The sequence below is a fragment of the Miniopterus natalensis genome, chromosome 8 (genome assembly GCF_054644295.1).
Source record: "Miniopterus natalensis isolate mMinNat1 chromosome 8, mMinNat1.hap1, whole genome shotgun sequence".
NCBI lineage: Eukaryota > Metazoa > Chordata > Mammalia > Chiroptera > Miniopteridae > Miniopterus > Miniopterus natalensis.
Window position 1 is genome coordinate 82,501,086 of NC_142088.1, and position 23,840 is coordinate 82,524,925.

Genomic DNA, 23,840 nt, shown 5'->3' on the forward strand with positions numbered 1-23,840 from the left:
CTTAGTTGTATGTAATAACTAAGGAAACATTGGTGATGTCTACTAAAAGTTCTCTTCTATGGACTCAGTGCCATCATGAGTTCCCACTCTGGGGTTTCGCCTAGGGTGAGACTTTATGCTAGTGCAGGAGCTCAAGCGAAGCAGTTCAAATGTTGGAGCTGGCGTGCCGCTGCTCTGGTCACAGCTGAAGCTGGAAAACTCAGCAGAACGTGCGCTCCACTGAGACAGAGGGGAGGCCAGCTTATTTAGACGCAAGTTACTGCCCCCAGGCCCGGATTGGCCCATTTCTATACAAAAGAGGATTCCAAAGGCTGCACATACTGATTCCAATGGCGCTGTCCTGATTGGCCAGCTCCACTGTATTCTGATTGGTTGTTGTGGAGCTACTCTGATTGATCAGTAAAGGTGCAAACGAGGAGGCTATAGCTCCACAGCTCCGGACGGGATGAGGGTCTCAGTCCCCTCGGGCGCGGAGGATTCCCCTCAGGCCTGCTTCACGAGGCGGCGCGGGGCGGGCTTGGCAGCCCAGTCCGTGGGTTTGCCCTGAAATGCGGCGTTTGCGAGGTCCTGTAAACGATGCTGTGCTCTGGTTGATTGTGGGCCCGGTCAACTGCAAGGAGTCCTTAGCAGGTACATCATTTCTTGGGGTCAACAGTGGTGCTCATGTATCACAGAGCAAAAGGCCAAGTTAAAGCCCCTCCCCCCCAAAAGTTAAAAAAGTCAACTCTGTAATTGGTGAATTAAAAAACAATTCTTTTATTTATTTATTGGGAGCATCACCTGAAGTAATTTAAAGAGCGATAGAAAATACCCAATGGAAAGCTACTAACACAAAAGTTCACTCAAGAAATCAACTCCAGCCCTGGCTGCTGTGGCTCAGTGGTTGGAGCGTGGGCCGCTCACGGAAGGGCCCGGAGTCCACTGCTGGTCAAGGCGCCGAGTATGTGGGTTGCTGGCTCACCCCCACCCCCAGGGAGTGCAGGAGGAACCCATCCATGCCTCTCTCCCTCCCGCCTCCTTCCTAAAAATCAATGGAAAAAATCCTGGGTGAGGGTTAAAACAAGACAAAAACAAAAAATGAATTTTAAAATGCTTATTTTCATTTTTTAAAATTATTTTTAACGCCTTTTGTACTAGCAAGGAACAGAAAAACCAATAGTAAGCTCTGAAGTTCTTAAGCACAATTCAGACACACGTACAACTGCCAGGTCAAGGAAGTGTCTTAGCCCTGGTCCCGGCATGCTCAGGGGACAGAAACAAAGGTGTCAAACTTGCACACCTTTTATGTACTTTTTAATGAACTTTTGGTTTCTCATTCCCTTTGACTTAAGAAGGATTCGTTTTGGGGTAGGTGAGACGCTCGGCCCTTGCCCAGCCCGTGGCTCAGCGGGTGCGCGCCCCCGAGGACCCGGGTCGAGCGGCCGAGCGGGTGCGCGCCCCGAGGACCCGGGGGGCGGTCCATCCCCAGTCGCGGCGCAGGAGGCAGCCCATCAGTGACTCTCGCTCATCACTGACGTTTCTCTCCCCCTCGCTCTCCCTGAGATCAACAAAGACGTATTTTTTAAAAAAGATGTCCCGTGTCATATATTCTAAAAATATTTTACAATTTATACTTTCAAACAAACAATTCAAAGGACAAAGTAATCCCTGCAGATTAAGTTGCTACTGCCAGTATAAAATAAGCCAGTATGAAATTAAATTTTATAAGAATTTTCCTAAAAATTAGTCTTCCTCTGCTTGAAAGGGAAGCTACCAAAATTTACGGTTTCAAATAATGCCTAAGATGTTCCGTAACATTGTCTATTTTTCTTTATTCTGCTTTTTAAAAAAAATCCTCACCCGAATAGGAGTTTAGAGAAGCACTGGCCGGCGGCCCCGCAGGACCCGGACGGGCCGCCCGAAGCACCCTCCCGGAGCTCCGGGCGCCGCGGGGCTTTTCAGGGCCGCGGACGCTGACCCGCCCCGAGCCCAACCCCGGCCTCGCCGCCCCGGAAAGCTTCCGGCCTCAGCCCTCCGTCCTTTCACCCTCCGAGACAAGGACAGCGTCCGCCCCGCGCGGAGCCCGAGGAGCCCAGGAGAGGCGGGGCCTCCTCGGGAGTAAGATGGCGGCCGCGTGACGCTCTGGGCTGCCGCAGACACGACTCGGTAGCCGGAAGTCCTCTGGGCCCGGCCAATGGAAGCGGAAGGAAAGGGCCGCGGGCCGCTGGGCTAGTGCTCCGCGAGGCCGGCTCGCGAGCGGAACGGCGGAAAGGCGCGTGTCGGCCTCTCACTGGCGCCGCCGGCGTCCCCGCCCCCAGCGCCGCCCGGCGTCGTCGCCCGTGCGGTCGCGGACAGAGCGCGGCCCCCGCTTGGGCAGGAAGGGGTACGCGAGGCTGCGCGGCAGGTGACAGGTACCGGGGGTGGTGTGGGGCTGTCTCGCCGGCGGGACGAGGGGCCCGGGCGCGGCGCGCCCCTGTCACCTGAGCTTCCGCTTGCCCGCTGGCTCAGTTCCCCCTCGCGTCCCGGTGCGCAGCTGTCGGCGAGGACCGGAGCCGCCCTGTGCCCGTGCGGCGTCCTCCCGGCGAGCGCGGCGGTGCGGCGCGGGGCCCGGGCGAGGGCTTCCGGACCCCAGCCGGGTGCCCGCGCGTCAGACCGCGCCGCCGGCGGAGGCTGAGCGCCAGCGGTTTGCGGGACAACGAGTGGGAACAACTTGGTCTTTTCATAGATTCCTGGTTTTCCCGCAGCGAGCGTGGGTGGCGCGTCCCGTTGCCGGGGCGTTGGACGCGCGGTGCGCTGGCCGGAAGCCGGCGCCGGGGTCACTGCGGGCGCGCGAGGCGGCGCGGGCGACGGTTCCGGCCCCGCGGCCCCGGCGGCCCCGCGCGTCTGGCGGGCTGGGGAACTAGCGCGTTCTGTTCGCGGGCAGTCCTGGGGTTTTACGCCTTAGTGCGCGACACTGTTTTGGAAACATTCGGCAGGCACTTGCCGGCTAATTTTAGTGTGGAGTTTGAAGACATTTTAAGTAGCTGTTTAACATCATCACAAAATTCTGGATGATTGGAGCCTTTCTATTTCGCTTGCTTTAGATAAACTTTGCGGAAACTCATTTTTTATTAAAGGAATTGAACACTGCTTTGCACAGTAGCGTGTCACCTTTACAGTGCAGTTTAACTTGAGGGGAATAAATACTGCAGAAAATTGTTAGATTTTCTTTCTGCAGCTATCTGTGATCATTTTCATATTAGGTGAATAGTAACTACTTGTATCAGAAATTAGATTTATATGGTTCACAGCAAGTGGTTTTGTAATAGGTATAAATGTATATTAAGTTTCATTATTTGAGAAGTAAAGTTATTTTTAGAGAGGGGTACTTCCTAATATTTTTCCTCACTATTATAGATGTTGAAACCCAGGTTGCCATCTGTTAACTTGCAGGGTGTGCGTTGTTTTTAAGAGTTCATTAGCTACTATCTTCAGTTTAAAAATGAAAGAAGAAAAAGTTGGCAGTGACTTAGAATTTTATGCCTTTTCTATTTTCCAAACAGTGAAAAGCATTTTCTGTTACATTTTTAAATATTTCCAGTATCTTACTGTAGATTAATGAGCTAGAGATAGTGACTTTAATTGAAGCAGAGGAAAAGAGGCCACAGACTAGATTTCACAGGTGATACATTTGGGCCTAGAACTACTTCTTTTTTTTAAATCCTCACCCGAGGATATGTTTCAATTGATGAGAGAAAGGGAGAGACATACCCCCCCCCCCCCCCCCCCCCCCACCGCCAACTAGGGATCTAACCCACAACCTTCTGCTGTACGGAATGACTGAGCCACTTGGCCAGGGCTGGCCTAGAACTTTTTAAACAGTTTGTTGTTTGTCCACCATGCCACAGGCAGTATGCCTGTGCTCATGCAATGCCACATTGCAGATTCTGACAGCTATTATTTCTTAGATAATTCATCTTCATAAACAACATTTAAAGCCCACTAGGGTCAGAGTGATAAGGGATCTTGTAGAATGAAAGCATCCTCAAACAGAAGTGCACTTCCATGAGGTCCTTACCTTTGCTTCTCAGGACAGCCATTTACTCTGGCATTCTGTGGAGTTAAAGAATTTGGGTCAGGGTTGGAAAGCTCTTCTTTAACAGATAGCTTTCCTCTCTTTCTTATCTTTAATGGTATATACCTTGCCCAAGAACTCTTTATGCTGCTTTTTTACTTTTAAATTTTTTTTGTTTTTGCTCTTGGTACCACACTTCTTTTCAGTTCCTTTCATTTATCCCTTAATGAATGAAGACTGATTTATTTCATATTGAGAATTTCCTGTGTTCCAGGCAGCAAGTTAGGCATATGACAGTGATAGATGAAACTACCTACTCTTGAGGAGCTCAGCCTAAGTATGGATCTGTCAGGCTAGTTGAGTGGTTTGCTTTGGGTCCCAACTTCAGACCCACACCCTTGTTTTCAGGTTGAAACTGTTCCTCTCTCAGCCTTCTGTGTCCCAAAGACTCTGTCCCTAGAAAATCCTTGTACTTGCCTTGGTTCTCACAAGAAAACACTTGGCTCAGTCTGGATTTGCACAGTTTGAATTCTTACCCCTTGTAAAACGAGATAGCTTGACGTTATAGAACTTTTAAAAACAGGCAGGTGTGGGTTCAAAGCATTGCTATAGATTAGTCAGGCAAGTTACTCACCCTCTCTGAGCTTCCATTTTCTTATTTTTAAGCAGGAATGATAGTGTTACATCATTATGCAGAATATTCATTGCATATCTACTGTTTGCCAGGCACTGCTGTTGGCTGTGGTGTAGAGTAGATGTGGCTGCTACCCACCCTCAAGGAACTGCAGTTTCCTATGTGGAAGGACTAGGTAACAAGTGTATGCAAAGCACCTGACACATGCTGCACCCAGAGTAATTGCTCATTAAATGCTAATATTTCCTCAGGGGCCTGTTTCTACCTTCAGTTTCCTGTAGCTCAACTGTGCAGTGGTATCCAGTTTCTCATCTGGAATCATCTACTTTTGGGGATTACACATCTAGGCCCCTTCAGGAAAAGTCATAAACATGGCCATAGCATAATACTGTTTCAGTATAGTTCATATACTCTTCCCAGTTTAGAAACTTAGTGACTTTGGAGAGGATTTATTTATTTATTTTTTTAATCCTCACCTGAGGATATTTTTCCATGGATTTTTTTTTTTTAGAGAGAGTAGAGGGGAGAGAGGAGGCGGGGGGGGGGGGAGAGAGAGAGAGAGAGAGAGAGAGAGAGAGAGAGAGAGAGAGAGAGAGAGAGAGAGAGAGAGAGAAGACATCAGTGTGAGAGAGACACATCTATTGGTTGCTTCCCTCAGGAGCCCCAACCAGTGCTGGGGATTGAGCCTGCAATCTAGTTACATGCCCTTGCCCGGGAATAGAATCCATGACCCTTCAATTCAGGGGCTGACGCTCTAACCACTGAGCCAAACCAGTCAGTGCAGGTGAGGATTTATTTTTATTTTTATTTTTTCCCTAGCCACAGAGTTTAGGTTTTCAAGGCATATTTTAATGGTGATGTGTTGTTATGTAATTTAGAGGATAGTTTTGTTTTTTCCCCCCTGATGATACATTTTACTAGACCAATTCTTGTATAGTACTTGGCACTTTATGAAGTGATTTTCATATTGCCTTTTCATTTTCATAGTCACCTGGTGTGGCGCAGATACTGTTACTCCTGTTTTAGAGTCTTGGAGACTAAGGGCCAGAGGTGTTATTAGGTAACATGCTTATGGTTAGACTGCTAGTAAGTAGCAAACTCAGGAATTGATCACAGGTTCCTGACTCTAAACTGTTTTCTCTTATCCATAACCATGTTTGTTGTATAATGCAGGCAGGTTTCTGAAACTGTCATCCATGGGCCTGTAGGGGAGGGTGTCTATTAGTAGTCCTGAGAGTTCTTGGGTGGTCTGAAATTGTATGTAAAAGTTTGGGTCCTTCTTTGCAGGTCTGAGGGAAATGTTAGTAACTTCTGTTAGATTCAGAAAGGGCAATACATAATCCACTCTGCACACTGCCCCCCCCCCCCCCCCCAATCAGCTAGTAGGTTTCATTGTGAAAAGTCTAGTTTGGTTAGCCTAGTCTTTGAAAATATTGATTGCTTAAAAATACTTATTTATAAATGGGATGTTCATATTTTCTTTTTCTGAAGAAGCTGGCAGAGCCTGAACTTAAAACTCACGTAAAAGCAACTTTTCAATTTGGTAGAATTTATTTTGCTTTTGACCATTGTCCTTTAAAGATATTGTGTGTTGTATGAACAGAATGTTGATGTAAATTAATGCTTTTCCTAAAAGAAAGATCCTGACTGGTTCCCTGCAATATGGACTGTCTTCTCCAACAATAGATTTTATAGCCAGTATTGAGGAATCGGGGCCCGCCTTAATAGGTGTTAATGTTCAGAAGTACAAGCTCGATTTGGTGTCTCCACATTCCCATTCCCATTGGGTTCCCATTCAAATGGGGAACTTGGATGTTGACTTTTATGTAGCCGAGGGAGAAGTCTGATTAGGGTTCTGTTAGGCAGACTTCTGGGATGAAAAATCAGATCGAAGAAGTCTGCAGCTGGAGACCTTTTTCTGAAATGATGTGAATACTGAGGCTCTCAGTGTGCTTGAGGAGGCTGCAGCTGAGAGTTCAGGAAGCTTGCCCTTTATGGCCCTGCCAGTTTACTAGTGACCCTAGCTTCTTTATTTTGTGGTTGAGTTCTCTCTCTCTCTCTCTTTTAAATGTTTTAATTTACCTTTATTGTTGAAAGTATTACAGATATTCCCCTTTTTCCTCCTGTCGATCCCCTCCTCCCCACTCCCACCCCTTCCCCAGACTTTTACCCCACTATTGTGTGTGTCCATGGGTTACACATACATGCATGTAAGTTCTTTGGTTAATCCCCCCCCCCTTCCCTTTGAAATATGTCAGTCTCTGTTGCATGCTTCAGTGTCTCTGGATCTATTTTGTCAGTTTATTTTGTTCATTAGATTATTCTTCTCTAGCTTTTTCTTGTCTGGGAAACTCTTTACTTCTCCTTCAATTCTAAACAATAGCTTTGCTGGTAGAGTAATCTTGTTTGTAGGTTCTTGCTTTTCATCACTTTGAATATTTCTTGCCACTCCCTCTGACCCGAAAAGTTTCTGTTGAGAAATCAGCTGATAGTTATATGGGTGCTCCCTTGTAGGTAACTAACTGCTCTTCTCTTGCTGCTTTTAAGATTCTCTCATTGTCTTTAACCTTTGGCATTTTAATTATGATATGTCTTGCTGTGGACCACTCTTTGGGTTCCTCTTGTTTGGGACTCTCTGCAGTGCCAGGACTTGTAAGTCTATTTCATTCACCAGGTAGGGGAAGTTTTCTGTCATTATGTTTTCAAATAGGTTTTCAATTTCTTGCTCTCTTTCTTCTCCTTCTGGCATCCCAATAATATGAATGTTGGGCTGCTTGAAGTCCCAGAGACTCCTTACACTATCTTCATATTTCTGGATTCTTTTTTCTTTTTGCTCTTCTGATTGGGTGTTTTTTGCTTCCTCAAATTCCAAATTGCTGATTTGATTCTTGGTGTCCTCTACTGTTGATTCCCTGTAAATTATTCTTCATTTCAGTTAGTGTATCCTGCATTTCTGAAAGGTCCTTTTTAAGTTTTTTTATTATTTTTTTAATCCTCACCTGAGGGTATTTTTCCATTGCTTTTCAGAGAGAGGAGGGGAAAGAGAGGAGAAGCATCAATGTACGAGAGAGACATTAATTGGTTGCCTCCTGCATGCATCCTAACCAGAGCCTGGGATTGAGCCTGCAATTGAGGTACACGCCTTTGGCTGGAATTGAACCTGGGAATCTTCAGTCCTCAGGCCAACACTCTAACCACTGAGCCAACTGGCTAGGGCCTCACTGGTCCTTTTTTATGTTATTGATGTTCTCACTAATTTTCTTGACATTCTCACTAAGTTCCTTGAAGCTCTCATTAAGTTCCTTGAGCATACTTATAACCATTGTTTTGAATTCTGTATTTGTTAGCTTGCTTGGCTCCATTTCATTTAGTTTCTTTTCTGGAGATTTCTTCTGTTCTTTCCTTGTGACATGTTTCTTTGCCTCCGCATTTTGGCTGTTTCCCTGTGTTTGTTTTTGTGTATCAGGAAGAGCTGCTACTTCTCCTGGAATTTGTAGAGTGGCTTTGTGTAGTAGGTGTCCTGTGGGGTCCAGTGGCTCAGCCTCCCCATTCACCTGATCTCGGCACTCCAGGTGCTCCCCTGTGTGGGCTGTGTGCACTGTCCTGTTGTAGTTGAACCTTGATTCCTGTTGGCATCACTGGGAGGAATTGACCCCCAAGCCAGTCGGCTGTGAGAACCAGCTGTGACTACAGCAGAAGAGCTACTGTGCAGGAGACAACCTGGTCTCAATGTGCTTCTTTAATTCCCTAGGTGTAGGACTTCAGTTTAGCTAGATTTCAGGTGGTTGTGAATGATGGTGGTTCTGTATTTTAGTTGTAATTTTGATGTGGTTATGGGAGGTGGCAAGTACCATGTTTACCTCTACCACCATCTTGACCCAGAGGCCCAAAGTGCTCTATGGTTGAGTTCTTAACATTTCCTCATTTCAGAACCTATTTTTGAGTTTATGTTGAGACCTATCATATTAGCTTCCTAGGGCTCCCATAACAAAGTTCCACAAACCAGGTAACTTAGAACAACAACAGATACTGTCTTATGGTGGTGGAGGCTAGAAGTTCTAATTGTGGATGAAAAGGGGCAACATACTAAACCTGACAAGCTTAGGGAGGCCTGCGTGCGGCCTTACAAACTCAGAGACCTAAAATAACCACAAAGGATGGTGTGAAATGAAAACTTTAAAAAAATTTTTAAATATATTTTTATTGATGTTACTTTTTATTTTTTAAAATTTATCTTTATTGTTGGAAGTATTACAGATACTCCCTTTTCCCTCCCATTGACACCCTCCACCCCCTTCTTGCCCCCTCTCCAGCCTTCAGCACACTATTGTCTGTGACCGTGTTGAAATTAAAACTTTTTATTTTTTATTTTTATTTATTTTTAATATATCTTTATTGATTTCAGAGAGAGGAAAGGAGAGGGAGAGAGAGATAGAAACATCAATGATGAGAGAGTCATTGATCAAGCCCGCAACCGGGCATGTGCCCTGACTGGGAATCGAACCCCGATCGCCTGGATCCCAGATTGACGCTCAACCGCTGAGCCACGCCTGGCCAGGCTAAAACTTTTTAAACTAAATTCAGTCTGTGGTGGGTAGTCATGTCCTAGGCCGGTATCTTCCCTGACAAAGGTCAATCTTTACCTTAACTGTCTATTGTCTTCTTGCATCTGTAATAATATATTTTTGTTATATATGTAATAACATACCAAAGTAATTTCCTTTTTCTGGCCCCCCCAAAGCACAGGCACCACTCTGCAGAGACCACAAATCCCCTCATTGTTATTGAGTTAATTGTTGACTATTAACTATCCTGCACCCACCTAAGTAAAAGAAGTGTGTGTCTATCATTTCACTTTTCATCCAATCCCAGAGGTTTCCCCAACTTTGCTTTCTCTCGCCTCCCTAATCTATCACCAGTGGATTTCATGTAACCCACTTACGTCTCCCCTTTTGAGTAATGTATAAAATAAGGTGCAAAACTGCTATTTTCTGGAGCATTATCTCAGCCCGTTGAGATTTTGCTTCCTGGCCATCGTTGACGGTTCGGCTCAAATAAATTCACAAAAATTCTTAACGAGTTTGAATGTTTCTTACGTTGACATAATCAGGGTGTCATAGGACCATGTTCACGGTGAAGTCTGTAGGGAGGATCTTTCCTTGCTTCTTCCAGCTTCTGGTAGCCCCAGGTATTCTTGGCTTGCAGTATAATTCCAACGTCTGCCTCTGTCTGTATCTGGTATTCTCTCCCTGTCTTCAGACAGTCTTTCCTCTGTGCTTGCCCGTCTCTCTGCCCAAATAGCCCCTTTTTATAACACCAGTCATACTGCATTAGGGCCTACCTGAATGACCTCATTTTAAGTTGATTACCTCTGTAAAGACCCTATTTCCAAATAAGTTCATGTTCTGAGCTACTGGGGACTTCCACATAAGTTTTTGGAGACACAATTCAACCTGTAACACCCATCAGTTAAGTTTTCATCTGTCTCAGCTTTATTTACTATTCTGCCTTAAAAATATGGTTGTGTGCAACCTTTTATGCCACCAACTTTCATTCCTCTGTGTAGTACAGATGCCTCAGGAGATGACCTGGAGCTCCTGTAGGAGAGAGGCTACCTAGTGAGCTGCACACCCTTAGTATGTTTCCATCACTCAGCAAATACCTTTTGAACTATCTACAGAGTAAGGCTGTTATATTTTGGAAGCATTTCTGTTTCTGTAATATTCATGTTATTTTGTTTCTCTATGGGTATTAAGATTCAGGTTTAAACATTTCCTTGTAGCAAAACTTTTTCTTTTTCTTTTTAGGGGTTTGCTGTAAAATGGGACTTCTGACTGTATTCACTGGACTGTGGCTGTTTTCCTTAGTAAAGGCAGATTCAAAAGCCATCACAACTTCTCTTACAACAAAATGGTTTTCCACTCCTTTGTTATTAGAAGCCAGGTAAGAAGACATTTTTTTCTTTTTACATGTTTGACCAAAATGTGGACGATATTAGTGAATTTTCAGGAGCTTTTTGGTAAGTGAGATTATCATCATCATATGGATTTAGTAAGAGCCTCTTTCAGTGTGCAGTGTGCTGTTAGAACACAGAATCTTTCTACTAGTAGGATAGGACTATATTGATTCATTGTGATACTTAGAGACTTCTTTAGACAAATGTATTGAATTGATTACATTATTATGCGATCTTCCAGGAAGAGTATATGTGGTAATAAGGGAAGAGAATGTTGTACTTAAAAGAAATTTTCTTTTTTTTTAAAAAGAAATTTAATGTTGAAAATATTACAGATATCCCCTTTATTTCCCCCATTGACGCCCAAAGGAAAATTTCTGTTTATTTATTTAAAAGGAAGAGAAGAGAGCTTGGCAAGGTGGGGTAAAGAGGACATGCACCTTCTAAGAACTTAGAAGGAGACCTCAAGATAAGAGAGCGCAGGGGGGAAGCTGAGAAATCTGAACAGATATTATCTGTTCTAAGATGTACTTGTTCTGCATTTGAGGGTTGTCCAAAATAATCAGGATGCATTCTAATTAAATCAAGATGTTATCTTATAATTCTGCATTTGAGCGTTGTCCAAAATAATCAGGATGCATTCTAATTAAATGTAGAATTGTTGACATCTTTCATTTTTAGCGTTTCATAAAACAATAATATGTCTTAAAATCAACAAAATACAATATAGTCAATGATTTCTTGGAAAATTTTGTATTCAAAGTGTACTTATTATGCTTATAAATATAAACAAATACCTCTCTTTTAGTCAGTTTTTAATGTTTATCAATGGAAACTTACTGTATCTTAGATAATGTATAGCTAGAACTTACACAGACTCTTCCTGAAGCGTAAGTTAGGTAAGTTGCATGGCAGGCTTGGTAAGTCTCGGAGTTTGATAGTACTAGAAATCTGAACTGTTATGTTACTTCAGTTAGCTTTGTGGTCTACCTTTGTGATCTTCAACTTAGAATTTCATCTTCTAACATTTCCCCCTTAATCCCTAGCAAAATGTGAATGAAGGGTTTGTTATGCCGACTGTATATATGAATTGAATAGTTGGGTCTGTCTCCTAAGGAAAAAGCGTCCTTTGGCATTGATAGAGGACAAGTGGGCAAGTGGGGCATGTAGGAGCTGTCTTGACATCTGGGGAGCCTTGCAGACTGTCTGCTGAACAGACTTTCTTCCATCACTTCTCTGCCTTCCTTTTCTCATCAATAAAATGGCAAGAAACAAATGAAAAACACTGCATATATTTCATAGTGATGGTACAGTAACTAACTTAATAAATGGGGTAAGCTCCTCAAATATTAGAACTTTATTAGGTACAGGCTAGTTGTGAAAGTGAAGCAACTGCAGGTCTCTTGAGGTCCTTTTCTGCCTGAGCTAGGACTCTAATAACTGACCTTGTTTTCCTTTTTGCTTATCTTATTTTTGATGATTTGTCTGGTGTCAGTCTAGGTTATTGAGATTTACTATCACTTTCTAAGTACATTTGTGCAATTAACTAACATGTTTTATGATATTCTGCTTAACATTTAAAAAAAAATTTTATTTTTGTTTAAAATATTACAGATGTCCCTTTTTCTCCCTAATGACCCATTCCACCCTGTCCCACCCCCTTCCCCAGTTCCTCTCCCCACCATTGTCTGTGTCCTTGGATTGTGCATATATGCTTATAAATTCTTTGGTTACTCTCTCCCCCTCCACCCACCCGCCCTCCTCCATCCCTCTGACATTCGTCAGTCTGATCTCTGTTTCCATGTCATTGAATCTATTCTGTTCATCAGTTCATTAAGTTCTTTAGATTCCACATTGCTTAACATTCTTAACTGAATTACATTCTATTACTCTTACTTACACTAGCTGATTTCTTGATTTTTTATACATTGTCTTAGAAGATTCTTATGGCATATACCTGTGAACTTTTGAGAAAGTATGCTGAAACTGTCAGCCTTAATTGATCAGTTTTTTTCAGTTTCTTTGATGTATCTGAAATAAGTATTGGATACTTCACCAGCTTACCCCTCACAAACATCTCACCTTTTCATGATATGCCGGCCTTTTACCACTTCACTGTGTTTAGGCCTGTTCTGTAGCTATTTGCAGATGGTTTGCCAGGGCAGTGGGACATGTGTGCAACTCAAAAGGTAATGACTTATTTGAAACCTCTGTACTCACCTCTAGAGCTAGCTGACACTGGGTTCTCCCTCCAGGTGCGGGGCAGGCACTGGTGGTGGGTTACAGCACTGTCTCTGTGGTCTAGGGTGAAGGGACAGACTTTCTTTACACATTGATGCATGCAGCCACAACCGACCTTTTGCTGTCTTTGCATCTAGGCCTGAGGGACTAGAACTATTTCCATGTATATTTTAAGATTATGTCTGATGCTAATGATGCTTTGTAGTTATCCATGAAGTGGTATATATTTAATTAAAGTAAAACTCTGAGTATGTTTTGAACAGCTATAGTTACTAACAAAAAAGTTATGTAAATAAAGTACTGTTAAAAATGAAAACTTAAAATCATTTGTTGAGTGCTAGGTATGATAATGGCTCCAGAATACAGCATGATAGAGAGACAGATCAAGGCGATCGGAGCTCACATTCCAGGTTTTCCATTTACTAGCTCTGTGCCTTTAAGGAAGTCAGTAACCTTTTTTTTTTTTTTAATATGATTTTATTGATTTCAGAGAGAAGAAGGGAGAGAGAGAGAGAGAAACATCAGTGATAAGAGAGTCATGATCAGCTGCCTCCTGCATGCCCCCCACTGGGGACCGAGCCCACAACTCTGGCATGTGCCCCGACTGGGAATCAAACCTCCATCTCCTGGATCCTAGGTCGATGCTCAACCTCTAAGCCACACCAACTGGGCAGGTCAATAACCTTTTCGAATTGTAGGATTGCTGTGAGGATTTGGGGTTGTGGGCAAATATGCTGAGCATAGTGTCTGTCATATAGTAGACCCACCTTAAATACCCATTTACCGTTTTTTCTAGTTCTGTATAAAATAGACCAACTCTATCTCCTGCAAAAACTTTGGAAAGCTAAGAAAACTACCAGACTTACGCTGTTTGGTGGACATTTGGATTGTTTCTAGCTTTTTTTCTCTTTTGCCAAATATTAAAATGTTTTTATTAATGACATTTCAAAAATGTTTATAAGTGGAGAGAATGGTATAATACGCTCTCCCTCTACCTGTCACCTGGTTTTTACAATTATCAACTCAAGTCCAATAACCATCACTAGCACCACTCTCCTCCCTTCCCCCACTGGGATGTTTTAGAGCAAATCCCATACAGCATGTAATTTCATCTATAAAACTATAGCTTTTTTACTCAATGGAACAGGTATAAGAAGCTAAAAAATTGATTTAAAACAAAAAGCCTCCCAGCTGGTGTGGCTCAGTGGTTAAGTGTTAACCCACGAACCAGGATTCGTGGTCAGGGCACATGCCTGGGATGCGGGCTTGATCCCTAGTGGGACGTGTAGGAGGCAGCCGATCAATGACTCTCTCTCATCATTGATGTTTCTGTCCCTCTTCCTCTCCCTTCCTCTCTAAAATCAATAAAGACATATTTTAAAAACAAAAAGGAAATAAACTTAAATGTACTGTAAACAAATGGCAGCATGCCTTTGAATAGTGTCTTGTGTCATTCTTTCCTTTCCTTAATTAACTCAGTGGATCTAGTAATTAATTTTCTTAAGACTGAAATTTAGATGTTGTAAGAGTTATTTATGTAGTGGGATGAGAAAGAATGTATGGTTCAAGAAGCTCTCCTGTAATTAACTGACAAACATACATTTATTTACATTCAGCCTTTATAGGAGGGTTTTAGCCTCACTGAATTCTTGTTCTCATCATATAGTTGATCAATGTATTCCCTCCCCCTTGTGCTAGCTATTCTGTGAGTGAAGCTTTAATTTAGGAATTTAGTGTTTATTTGCATATCATAATCTATCTGTCTTAGTGTACTTGCCTTCTTAGACTATAAACTATTATAAGGTTGGTATGAAGTCTGTCAGTGACTAGAAAGCCTAGAAAAATGCTACACTTAAGGAGGCTCCAAATAATTTAATGCATTATAATAATGGGTATGTTCAGAAATCTGTTTTTAGAGAAGCTATGCATTACCAGGAAACGTTTCCTATTTTCCCCATATTTCTGTATCTAGCTGTGAAGTAGAGTGAGAGTTGCACACCTTAGTGTTGAGAAGTAATGGGAAAGTCTCCTTTTGGCTAGGAAAGCTGAGATCCAGGTCTGTAGTTCACTTTAGTCCTCTCCCGAGGATATTTTTTCTTTCCATTGCTTTTTTCGCATGAGCCCTGACCGGGGTTGGGGGTTGAGCCTGCAACTAAGGTGTGTGCCCTTGGCTGGAATTGAACCTGGGACCCTTCAGTCCTCGGGCTGACATACTAACCACTGAGCCAAACTAGCCAGGGCATGTAGTTCACTTTAAGACAGTGAAAGATCAGCACTACATTAGTATTCTGACTTGGAGGAGAAGAGAACCAATTTGTGAGTCATTCAATTACTACATGCATTTTCTTTTAGGAATAAATGACTCTTGAATGAAGGGGAATTTAACGTCATTATTTTAGGTCAGTTGTCTTAAGTAAAAAAAAAAAAATTTAAATGGCATTAAATTCTAAAACCTGATTTTATTACGTTAGTGTTAACTTTGAACTAAAATTTGATGATCTTGAGAATTTGGATTTATGGATATTAGAAGATTACAAAATGCTGCCTTTAATCTCCTAGAAACTTTTCTAAGGTTTATGTTTTTTTTGGCAGACCCTTAGATAAAGCTTGTGCATATATGCATAGCCCATGGACAGACAATAATGTGGGGAAGGCCTGGGGAGGGGGCGGGAGCTGGGTGGAGGGGGCTAAGGGGAAAAAAAGGGGACATCTGTAATACTTTCAACAATAAACATAAATTAAAAACAAACAAACAAAAATCACATTTTTTTTCTTTGTAAGATCTTTGGGAATATAAGTGAGCAGAACTAGTGCTAGAATTACTAATTTCTTTTTAAAAAAATTTTTATGGATTTTATAGAGAGGAAGGGAGAGAGAGAGAAAAAAAGAAAGAGAAACAGAGAGAACCATTGATCTGTTGCCTCCTGCACGCTCCTTGACCAGGGATCAAATCTGCAACTGGGGCAATGTGCTCTAACCTGGAACAGAACCTGTCACCTTCTGGTGCACTGGACAGTGCTCCAGCCACCTGAGCCACCCGGGCCAGGGTGAATTACCAATTTTTAATTCTGTTTCTATTACTGACACATTTTCACAAATGGGATTTCATTAGCCTTCTTTGTATTGTGACTAATAAAATATTTTATTATTCTGGTTTTTTTTAAAGGAATATCCATTAAACTATTAAGTTGTTAACAGCTAATTAGTAAGACTTGCTTATCATTAAAAATATATATTATGCATGTTTGTATAATATGTATTATAAATTGAAAGACAAACTATGGACTTTGAAAACTGAAAAACCTAATTTACTTCTTTAGTAATAGAGCTTATATTAGAAGATTTTTATTTTAAGTTGTTTTATTTTTGATATTTCTTTTCTCCCAGTGAGTTTTTAGCAGAAGACAGTCAAGAGAAGTTTTGGAGTTTTGTAGAAGCCAGTCACAATATTGGATCATCAGGTCATCACGGTAAATTGAAGCCAATGTTTCTTTGACTTCTGGTGTCTGGCAGAACATTGGGGAAAAGGGTCGCTTTCCGAGCATGTGGGGCATGGCCGTTAATGGGATATGCTCTTAATGACTAGAGTTATGATGGCAGCCAGCAGAGCCAGCACAGACTAATAATTATTTTGAAGCAGTTTAAAACTTTGGCTATAAGCACTATCCTTGACTTTTACTCCTTGTTTTTTTATTTTTGAGTTGTTAAAAATGTGTGAATATTTTGTGTAAGTCAAATTCATTTAAGACCATTTAGTATTAATTTAGGAACTATTAGGTTTGGTTCACTTTTCTTTGTTATGAATCAGTTACATAACTGATCTGTTATCTGTTAAGTTGTTGTTATTAAGTTAATGTTTTCTGTTATGCCTGCCAGCCTTCCACAAGTTGAGTGTCAAGGTACCAGATTAATTACAATGTAAATTCTCTCATTCGTTTACAGATTATGATGTGCTTTCACAAACCTTTCCTAATTCAGTATAAACTATATAGAGTATAAACATTAATAGGCAAAGGTACATGAGCAGCCAAAACCTTGATATTACATTGACAGGCATAAGTCCTCGTTGAAGAGGAAATGTGTGAAAATTTTGTGACCGCTGTTAATGGTGAATTAAGTTGATTTTAACTTTGATTTTTATTCAAATAATACGTATTGAAAAACTTATGCCTGAATTTTTGTATGATATAAATACAGAACGATTTTGAACAAGCACGTACCTTGTAAGTTTTAGTTGTGTAATTTAGAGTCAACTAGAATTGTTCGATGTATTAGAAAAACCATTTTACTTTTAGTTTACAATTTTATGAAACAAATTTATTAAAGTGGGTTTTATAATGAGTTTGAACTCTGACATATAAATGAGATGTCTTCAGTATAAATGGTAGTGTGTTCTTGGTTAGAATTATGGGAGTATGAATTCTTGGAAGTGATTGTAAAAAGCATGTTAAACATTTTATTTGAATTATTATGTGTGGTCCTGCCCAAAGATGATCATCACTAATATTCTCGCAAAACTTTGAGGTATTTCTTTTTTTTTTTTTTTTTTTAAACTCTCACCCAAGGATATTTTTTCCATTGCTTTTTTTTGGGGCGGGGGGAGAGAAAAACATTGATGTGAGAGAGACACATTGATTGGTTGCCTCCCCTACATACCCCGAAGGAGCCTGCAGCTGAGTTACATGCCTGTGGCGGGAATGGAACCCGGGACCTTTTAGTCCGTGAGCCAGCTCTCTACCCACTGAGCCAAACCAGCCAGGGCAAGGTATTTCTTTCTGATCTCTTTTTCTACTTAGATGCTAATGCAGTGTAGACCTTTTATATTTTGCTTTTTAAAATATTAATATTTTCTTTAAAAAAGCTATATAAAAGGTTATACTTAACACAGGAAAATCTTGTTGCCTCCTGACCCTTTTGTTGATCCTTTTTTCTTTTTCTTTTTTTTTTTTTTTTTTAGAGAGAGGGGAAAGGAGAGGGAGAGAGAGAAACATTGATTGGCTGCCTCCTGTACACCCCCCAGCTGAGGTTTAAGCCCGAAACCCGGCATGTGCTCTAACTAGGAATTGAACCTCCAGCCTCTTGGTGCTCAGCCAACTGAGCAACACCAGCCAGGGCTGTCTCCCTCCTTTTGTTTTTCCCCCATTTTTTAAATAACCATTTAATTTGTTTAGTCTTCAATTTTTTTTTGCAACAAATACATACATATGTATTCTTATTTTTCATCCTTACAGTAAAAAATGATAGCTTACAATACACATTGTTTTGTACGTTGTGCTTTTCATGTAGCAGTATATCCTTGGGATTTTTTTCATACTGGGCTGTGTGTTTTTTTCCTCCTAGATAATTTTTTTCAATTGTTTGTTTAAATGCTTTACCCCAAACTACAGTTTTATCAGTATTCTTTAATACCTTGTACATCCTTATCGCAGTGTTCACTTGTGTTGGGTTATTTGAGTAGATAACATGTGGTAGGCACTGGGGAATACAAAGGTAAGTCATAGTTTCAGCCTGTGGGGGCTCAGGGACTATTTGGGGAGGGGTAGGTAGTGAATAAATAATTTAGTAAATGATGTGATGAGTAAAACAGGTAAGCAAAGAAATACATTATGAGAACACAGAAGAGGTGTGCTTGGTCCATTGAAGCATGGGGTGGGAATTGGGGTGCCTCCTTGGTGTAGGTGACTAGCAGTCCATGGCAAGGGAAGAGTGGGCAAAATGTAGAAGAGAGGAAAAGTCCAGTTGCATTGTGTACTCCAGGGAATTGTAAGCATTTGACAATGATTCAAGACTGTGGTAAAATTTTGCTTTCATATGCCTTTGTAACACATAGCTTTATACAGTGAAAACCCTCTTACCTGGATATCTCTAGTCCTGTGTGATTATTTTGGTTACTGTTCTTCCTTGACAGGTACTGATTATTCCTATTATCATGCAATATTAGAAGCTGCATTTCAATTTCTGTCACCTCTACAGCAGAATTTGTTGAAGTTTTCTCTGTCTCTCCATTCCTACTCTGCTACAATTCAAGCCTTCCAGCAGGTGAGTTCAGTGCTTACACATAACAGTATTTGTATAACACAATGATTGGATATATGGTAGTCCTGGTATTGCGTTAGAGAGCTGTAACTTTTCTGCTTGAATTTTCTAGGATTTATGATTTGTTTATAAATAACAAGCAAAGTTGATGTTAAATCTTCAAACCACATATTATAAAAAATATAATTTGCACTTATTCTCATTTAAGAAATAAAAAAAGAATACATACACAAAAAAGAGACTACCGGACTTCATTGGTACAGCGCAGCCTAGGAGGTGCAGTCTTGCTAAACCAATTGACCTTGACTCTGATCACAACCTGTAGATCTCAAAGCAGTTCATGGGAAACATGGAATGTGAGGCAGTATCACAGGGTACAGTTAGGAAAATCCAGCATGTGGGAGACTTTATAGTAAAATGATTTGATCTCTTAGTAAGTTAATTAAAAGGAAAAAGGAAGAGGGAAGGAGGAACTTCAGGAGAGTTTAAAATCTGTCAGCTCAATGCAGCTTATAGATCTTGTTGGATTTTGAGAGAACAAACTCCTATTGTGAAGAGAGAAAAAAGGAAGAAATTCAAAAGTGTGTACGCCAGTTGTGTATTTGATAGAAAAGAGATGTTAACTTTACAACTAGTTTTTCATTATAAAGTAATACAGGTATAGCAAACCACTCACAAGAAATACATAGTATAATGAATTATGATAAAGTGAACACTTGTAATTTTCACTCAGGTCAAGAACTAGAACTTAGTTAGGCACCCTCCAAGACCTTCATGTGCTCTGTCCCCATCACAGCTGGCTTTAGCCCTCCAAAAGGAGCCACTTTCTCGATTTTTGTTGGAATCACCGGCTGTGTTTATCATTTTATTGCCCAGGAGTGCATCTCCACAAAATGGAGTTTAGTCTTGCCCCTTGATGATTCATAATGCAAATTGGTATATTAAATTCCTGCTATAAACTATGAAAAAAAAGTCTCTACCTAAAAAAATATATATATATTTTATACTTATCAGGGGGTAAGTTTATTTGATTTTAGAGAGAGAGGAAGGGAGGGAGAGAGAGAAATGTTTTTGTGAGAGAAACATTGATCGGTTGCCTCCCTGACTGGGGATCAAACCTGCAACATAGGTATCTACCCTGACAGGGAATCGAACCTGCAACTTTTTGGTGTATGGGATGATGCTGCAACCAACCTGGGGCAAAAAAAATTTTTTGTTGATAATTTTTTTGTGGGAGGGTTTTTTGTCCATCCCTTTTTTTCTTTTGAATAACTTGGACTGTTTGGCCTACAAATTTTTTCACAATCTATATCTTACTGATCACATATTCATGATGCAGTTCAATTTATTCCTCTGTCCCTGTTCCCTGCACATGGATAGCTAGATCCAGAGGCTTGATTGGAATTGTGTTTCATTCCTTAGGCAAGTCTGTAGGTAGCATTCTGTTCTCCCATGAGGAGGTACCTAATGTCTGGTTTCTTTTTGATTTAGCAGCCATTGCTGCTCCATGCTTAATCCATTAATTCTGGGGGATTATAAAGGGGGACTCTCTGATTCTGTTGTGTGTTTTTTTCACTTGTTTTTGGAACATGTATATAAAAAGGCATATACCTTCCTCCTTAGCACAGTTTTGTGGTGCTCTTCATGTAAGGCAGGCAGAGTGCATGTTTGATATTTCCCTTTATTTACCAGGTTTCTGAATGAGTTTGATTTATTAGCATTTTTTCTTTTTTTAGAAGAACATGTATTTTTATAAAATTAAATTTATTGGGGTAACATTGGTTAATAGAACATGTATCCTATTTGGAATTCTTTTTCTTTAAAAAATTTTTAAAATTACAGTTTACATTCAGTATTAGTTTCTTTTAGTTTCAGGTGTACAGCATAGTGGTTAGCCAATCATACGCTTTACAAAGTGTTCCCCATGATATTTCCAGTATCCAACTGGCATCATACATAGTTACTACAGTATTATTAACTATATTCCCTATGCTGTACTTTACATCCCTGTGACTGTCCTGTAACTACCAATCTGTACTACTCAGTGCTTTTACCTTTTTCACCTAGTATTCCACCCTCCTCACCTCTGGCAACCATCAGTCTGTTCTCTGTATCTCGTTTGTTTGTTTATATTTTTCGTTATATTCCACATATAAGTGAAATCATGTGATATTTGTCTTTCTCTGACTGACTTCATTTAGCATAATACCCTCTAGGTCCATCCATGCTGTCACAAATGGTAAGACTTTGTTCTTTTTAATGGCCGAGTAATATTCTATTGTTTATATGTACCACAGCTTTTATATCCACTTGTTTATTGATGGGCACTTGGGTTGCTTCCATAGCTTGGCTATTGTTAATAACCTTGCAGTGAACATAGGGTTACATATATTCTTTTGAATTTGTGTTTTGGGTTCCTTTGAGTATATACTCAGAAGTGGAATTGCTGGGTTATAAGGCAGCTCTATTTTTAATTTTTTGAGGACACTCCATACTGTTTTCCACAGTGGCTGCACCAGTCTGCATTCCCACCAAGAGTGCATGAGGGTTCACTTTTCTCCACATCCTCTCCAACACTTGTTTGTTGATTTATTGATGATAGCCATTCTGGCAGGTATGAGGTGATATCATCTCATTGTGGTTTTAAGTTGCATTTCTCTGATAATTACTGACATTGAGCATCTTTTCATATGTCTATTTGCCATCTGCATGTCCTCTTTGGAGAAGTGTCTAGGTCCTTTGCCCATTTTTTAATTGGATTATTTGTTTTTTTGGTGTTGAGTTGTATGAGTTCTTTATAAATTGTGGATATTAACCCATTTACCAGATGTATCATTGGTAAATATGTTCTCCCATTTAGAATGTTGTCTTTTCATTTTATTAACGGTTTCCTTTGCTGTGCAAAAACTTTATAGTTGGATGTAGTCCCATTTGTTTATTTTTTGTTTCACTTGCAAAAAAAATATTACTAAGATAAATGTCTGAGATTTTACTGCCTATGTATTCTTCTAGAATTTTTATGATACCAAGTCTTACATTTAAGTCTTTAATCCATTTTGAGTTTATTCTTGTATATGGGGTAGAAAGGTGGTCTAGTTTCATTTTTTTGCATGTACCTGTCCAGTTTTCCCAGCACCACTTATTGATCAGACTGTCTTTACCGCATTGTATGTTCTTGCCTCCTTTGTCAAATGTTAACAATATAGGCATGGGTTTATATCTGGGCTCTTTATTCTGTTCCTTTGATCTATATGCTATATGCTTTTTTATACCAGTATTATGCTTTTTTTTTTTCCTCCTTTAAATATTTTTATTGAGCCCGGCTGGGTGTGGCTCAGCGATTGAGCGTCGACCTAGGATCCAGGCGATTGGGGTTCTATTTCTGGTCGGGGCACATGCCCCAGTTGTGGGCTCGATCAATGACTCTCTCATCATTGATGCTTCTCTCTCTCTCTCCCCCTCTCCGTTCCTCTCTCTGAAATCAATAAAGATATATTAAAAAAATAATAATAAAAAAATAAATAAATATTTTCATTGATTTTTGGAGAGAGAGAAAAAGAGAAACATTCATGTGAGAGCAAATATTCAATTGGCTGCCTCCTGCATGCACCATATCGGGGATTGAGACTGCATCCTGGGCATGTGCCCTGACTGGAATCGAACTGGCAACCTTTAAGTGCACAGAACGATGCCCAACCAACTGAGCCACACCAGCCAGGGCTCTACCACGCTGTTTTCGTTATTATGGCTTTGTAGTATAGTTTGATATCAGGTAGTGTGATTCCTCCAACTTTGTTCTTCTTTCTCAAGGTCGCTGTGGCTATTTTGTGTCTTTTGTGGTTCCATATAAATTTTTGGATTATTTGTTACAGATCTGGTATTTTGATAGGAATTGCACTGAATCTATAGATTGCTTTGGGTAGTGTGGACATTTTAACAATGTTAGTTCTTCCAATCCGTGAACATGGTATATGCTTCCACTTGTTTGTATCTTCTTCAATTCCTTTTTTTGGTGTCTTACAATTTTCTGAGCACAGGTCTTTCAACTCTAGGTTAAATTTATTCCTCGGTATTTTTTTGATGCTATTGTAAATGGTATTGTTTTCTTAGTTTCCCTTTCTATAGTTCATTATTGATGTATAAAAATTTAGCTGATTCACTAGCATCCTTTGTCTGACCAGTTAGTTTTTTTTCAACTTTTTTTATTGTGGTAGATTATACATAAAATAAAATTTATCATCCTATCCATTTTTAAGTGTACAGTTCAGTGGTATTTAGTACATTCATATTGTTGTGCAGTCGTCACCACCTCCATCTCCAGAACTTCTTTCATTTTGCAAAACTGAAACTCTGTACCCATCAAATAGTAAGTCCCTGTTCCCTCACCTCCCTTCCAACCCCTGGTAACCAATGTTCTACACTCTGTCTCTATGAATTTGCCCATTCTAGATACCTCCTGTAAGTGGAATCATACGTTGTTTTTCCTTTTGTGTCTGGCTTAATATAGCATAATGTTTTTCGGGTTCATACATGTTGTTGCATGTATCAGAAGTTCATTTCTTTTTATGGCTGAATAGTCCATTGTATGTGTATAACACATTTTGTTTATTCCTCAGTTGATGGACATTTGGATAGTTTCTGCCTTTTGTCTGTTGTGAATAATGCTATTTAGGAACATTGGTATGCAAGTATCTGGTTTAATCCATGCTTTCAGTTCTTTTTGGTATGTACATACGAGTGTAATTCATGGATCATATGGTAATTCTTTGTTTAACATTTTGAGGAACTGCCAAACTTTCCATAGGAGCTGCACCAGTAGTGCGCCAGGATTCCACTTTCTCCACTTGCCAACACTTGTTATTTTATTTTTTAATAACGGCTATCGTAGTGGATGGGACACTTCTGAATGAGTTTGATTCACTAGCATCCTTTTGACCATA

General features: G+C 40.5%; 1 protein-coding gene across 2 annotated transcripts in view; it reads left to right on the forward strand.

Annotated features, from left to right (window-relative positions):
• The first annotated feature begins 2,338 nt into the window (after positions 1 to 2,338).
• UGGT1 (UDP-glucose glycoprotein glucosyltransferase 1) overlaps positions 2,339 to 23,840 on the forward strand; it is a 143,153-nt gene continuing 121,651 nt past the window's right edge. Inside the window, exons 1-4 of one of the 2 annotated variants that reach the window (XM_087819948.1) lie at positions 2,339 to 2,362; positions 10,475 to 10,610; positions 16,252 to 16,334; positions 18,773 to 18,903. In XM_087819948.1, coding sequence (XP_087676074.1) covers positions 10,489 to 10,610; positions 16,252 to 16,334; positions 18,773 to 18,903 — 336 coding nt within the window. In that variant the 5' untranslated portion in view covers positions 2,339 to 2,362; positions 10,475 to 10,488. The other variant, XM_087819947.1, reaches the window with a different exon arrangement.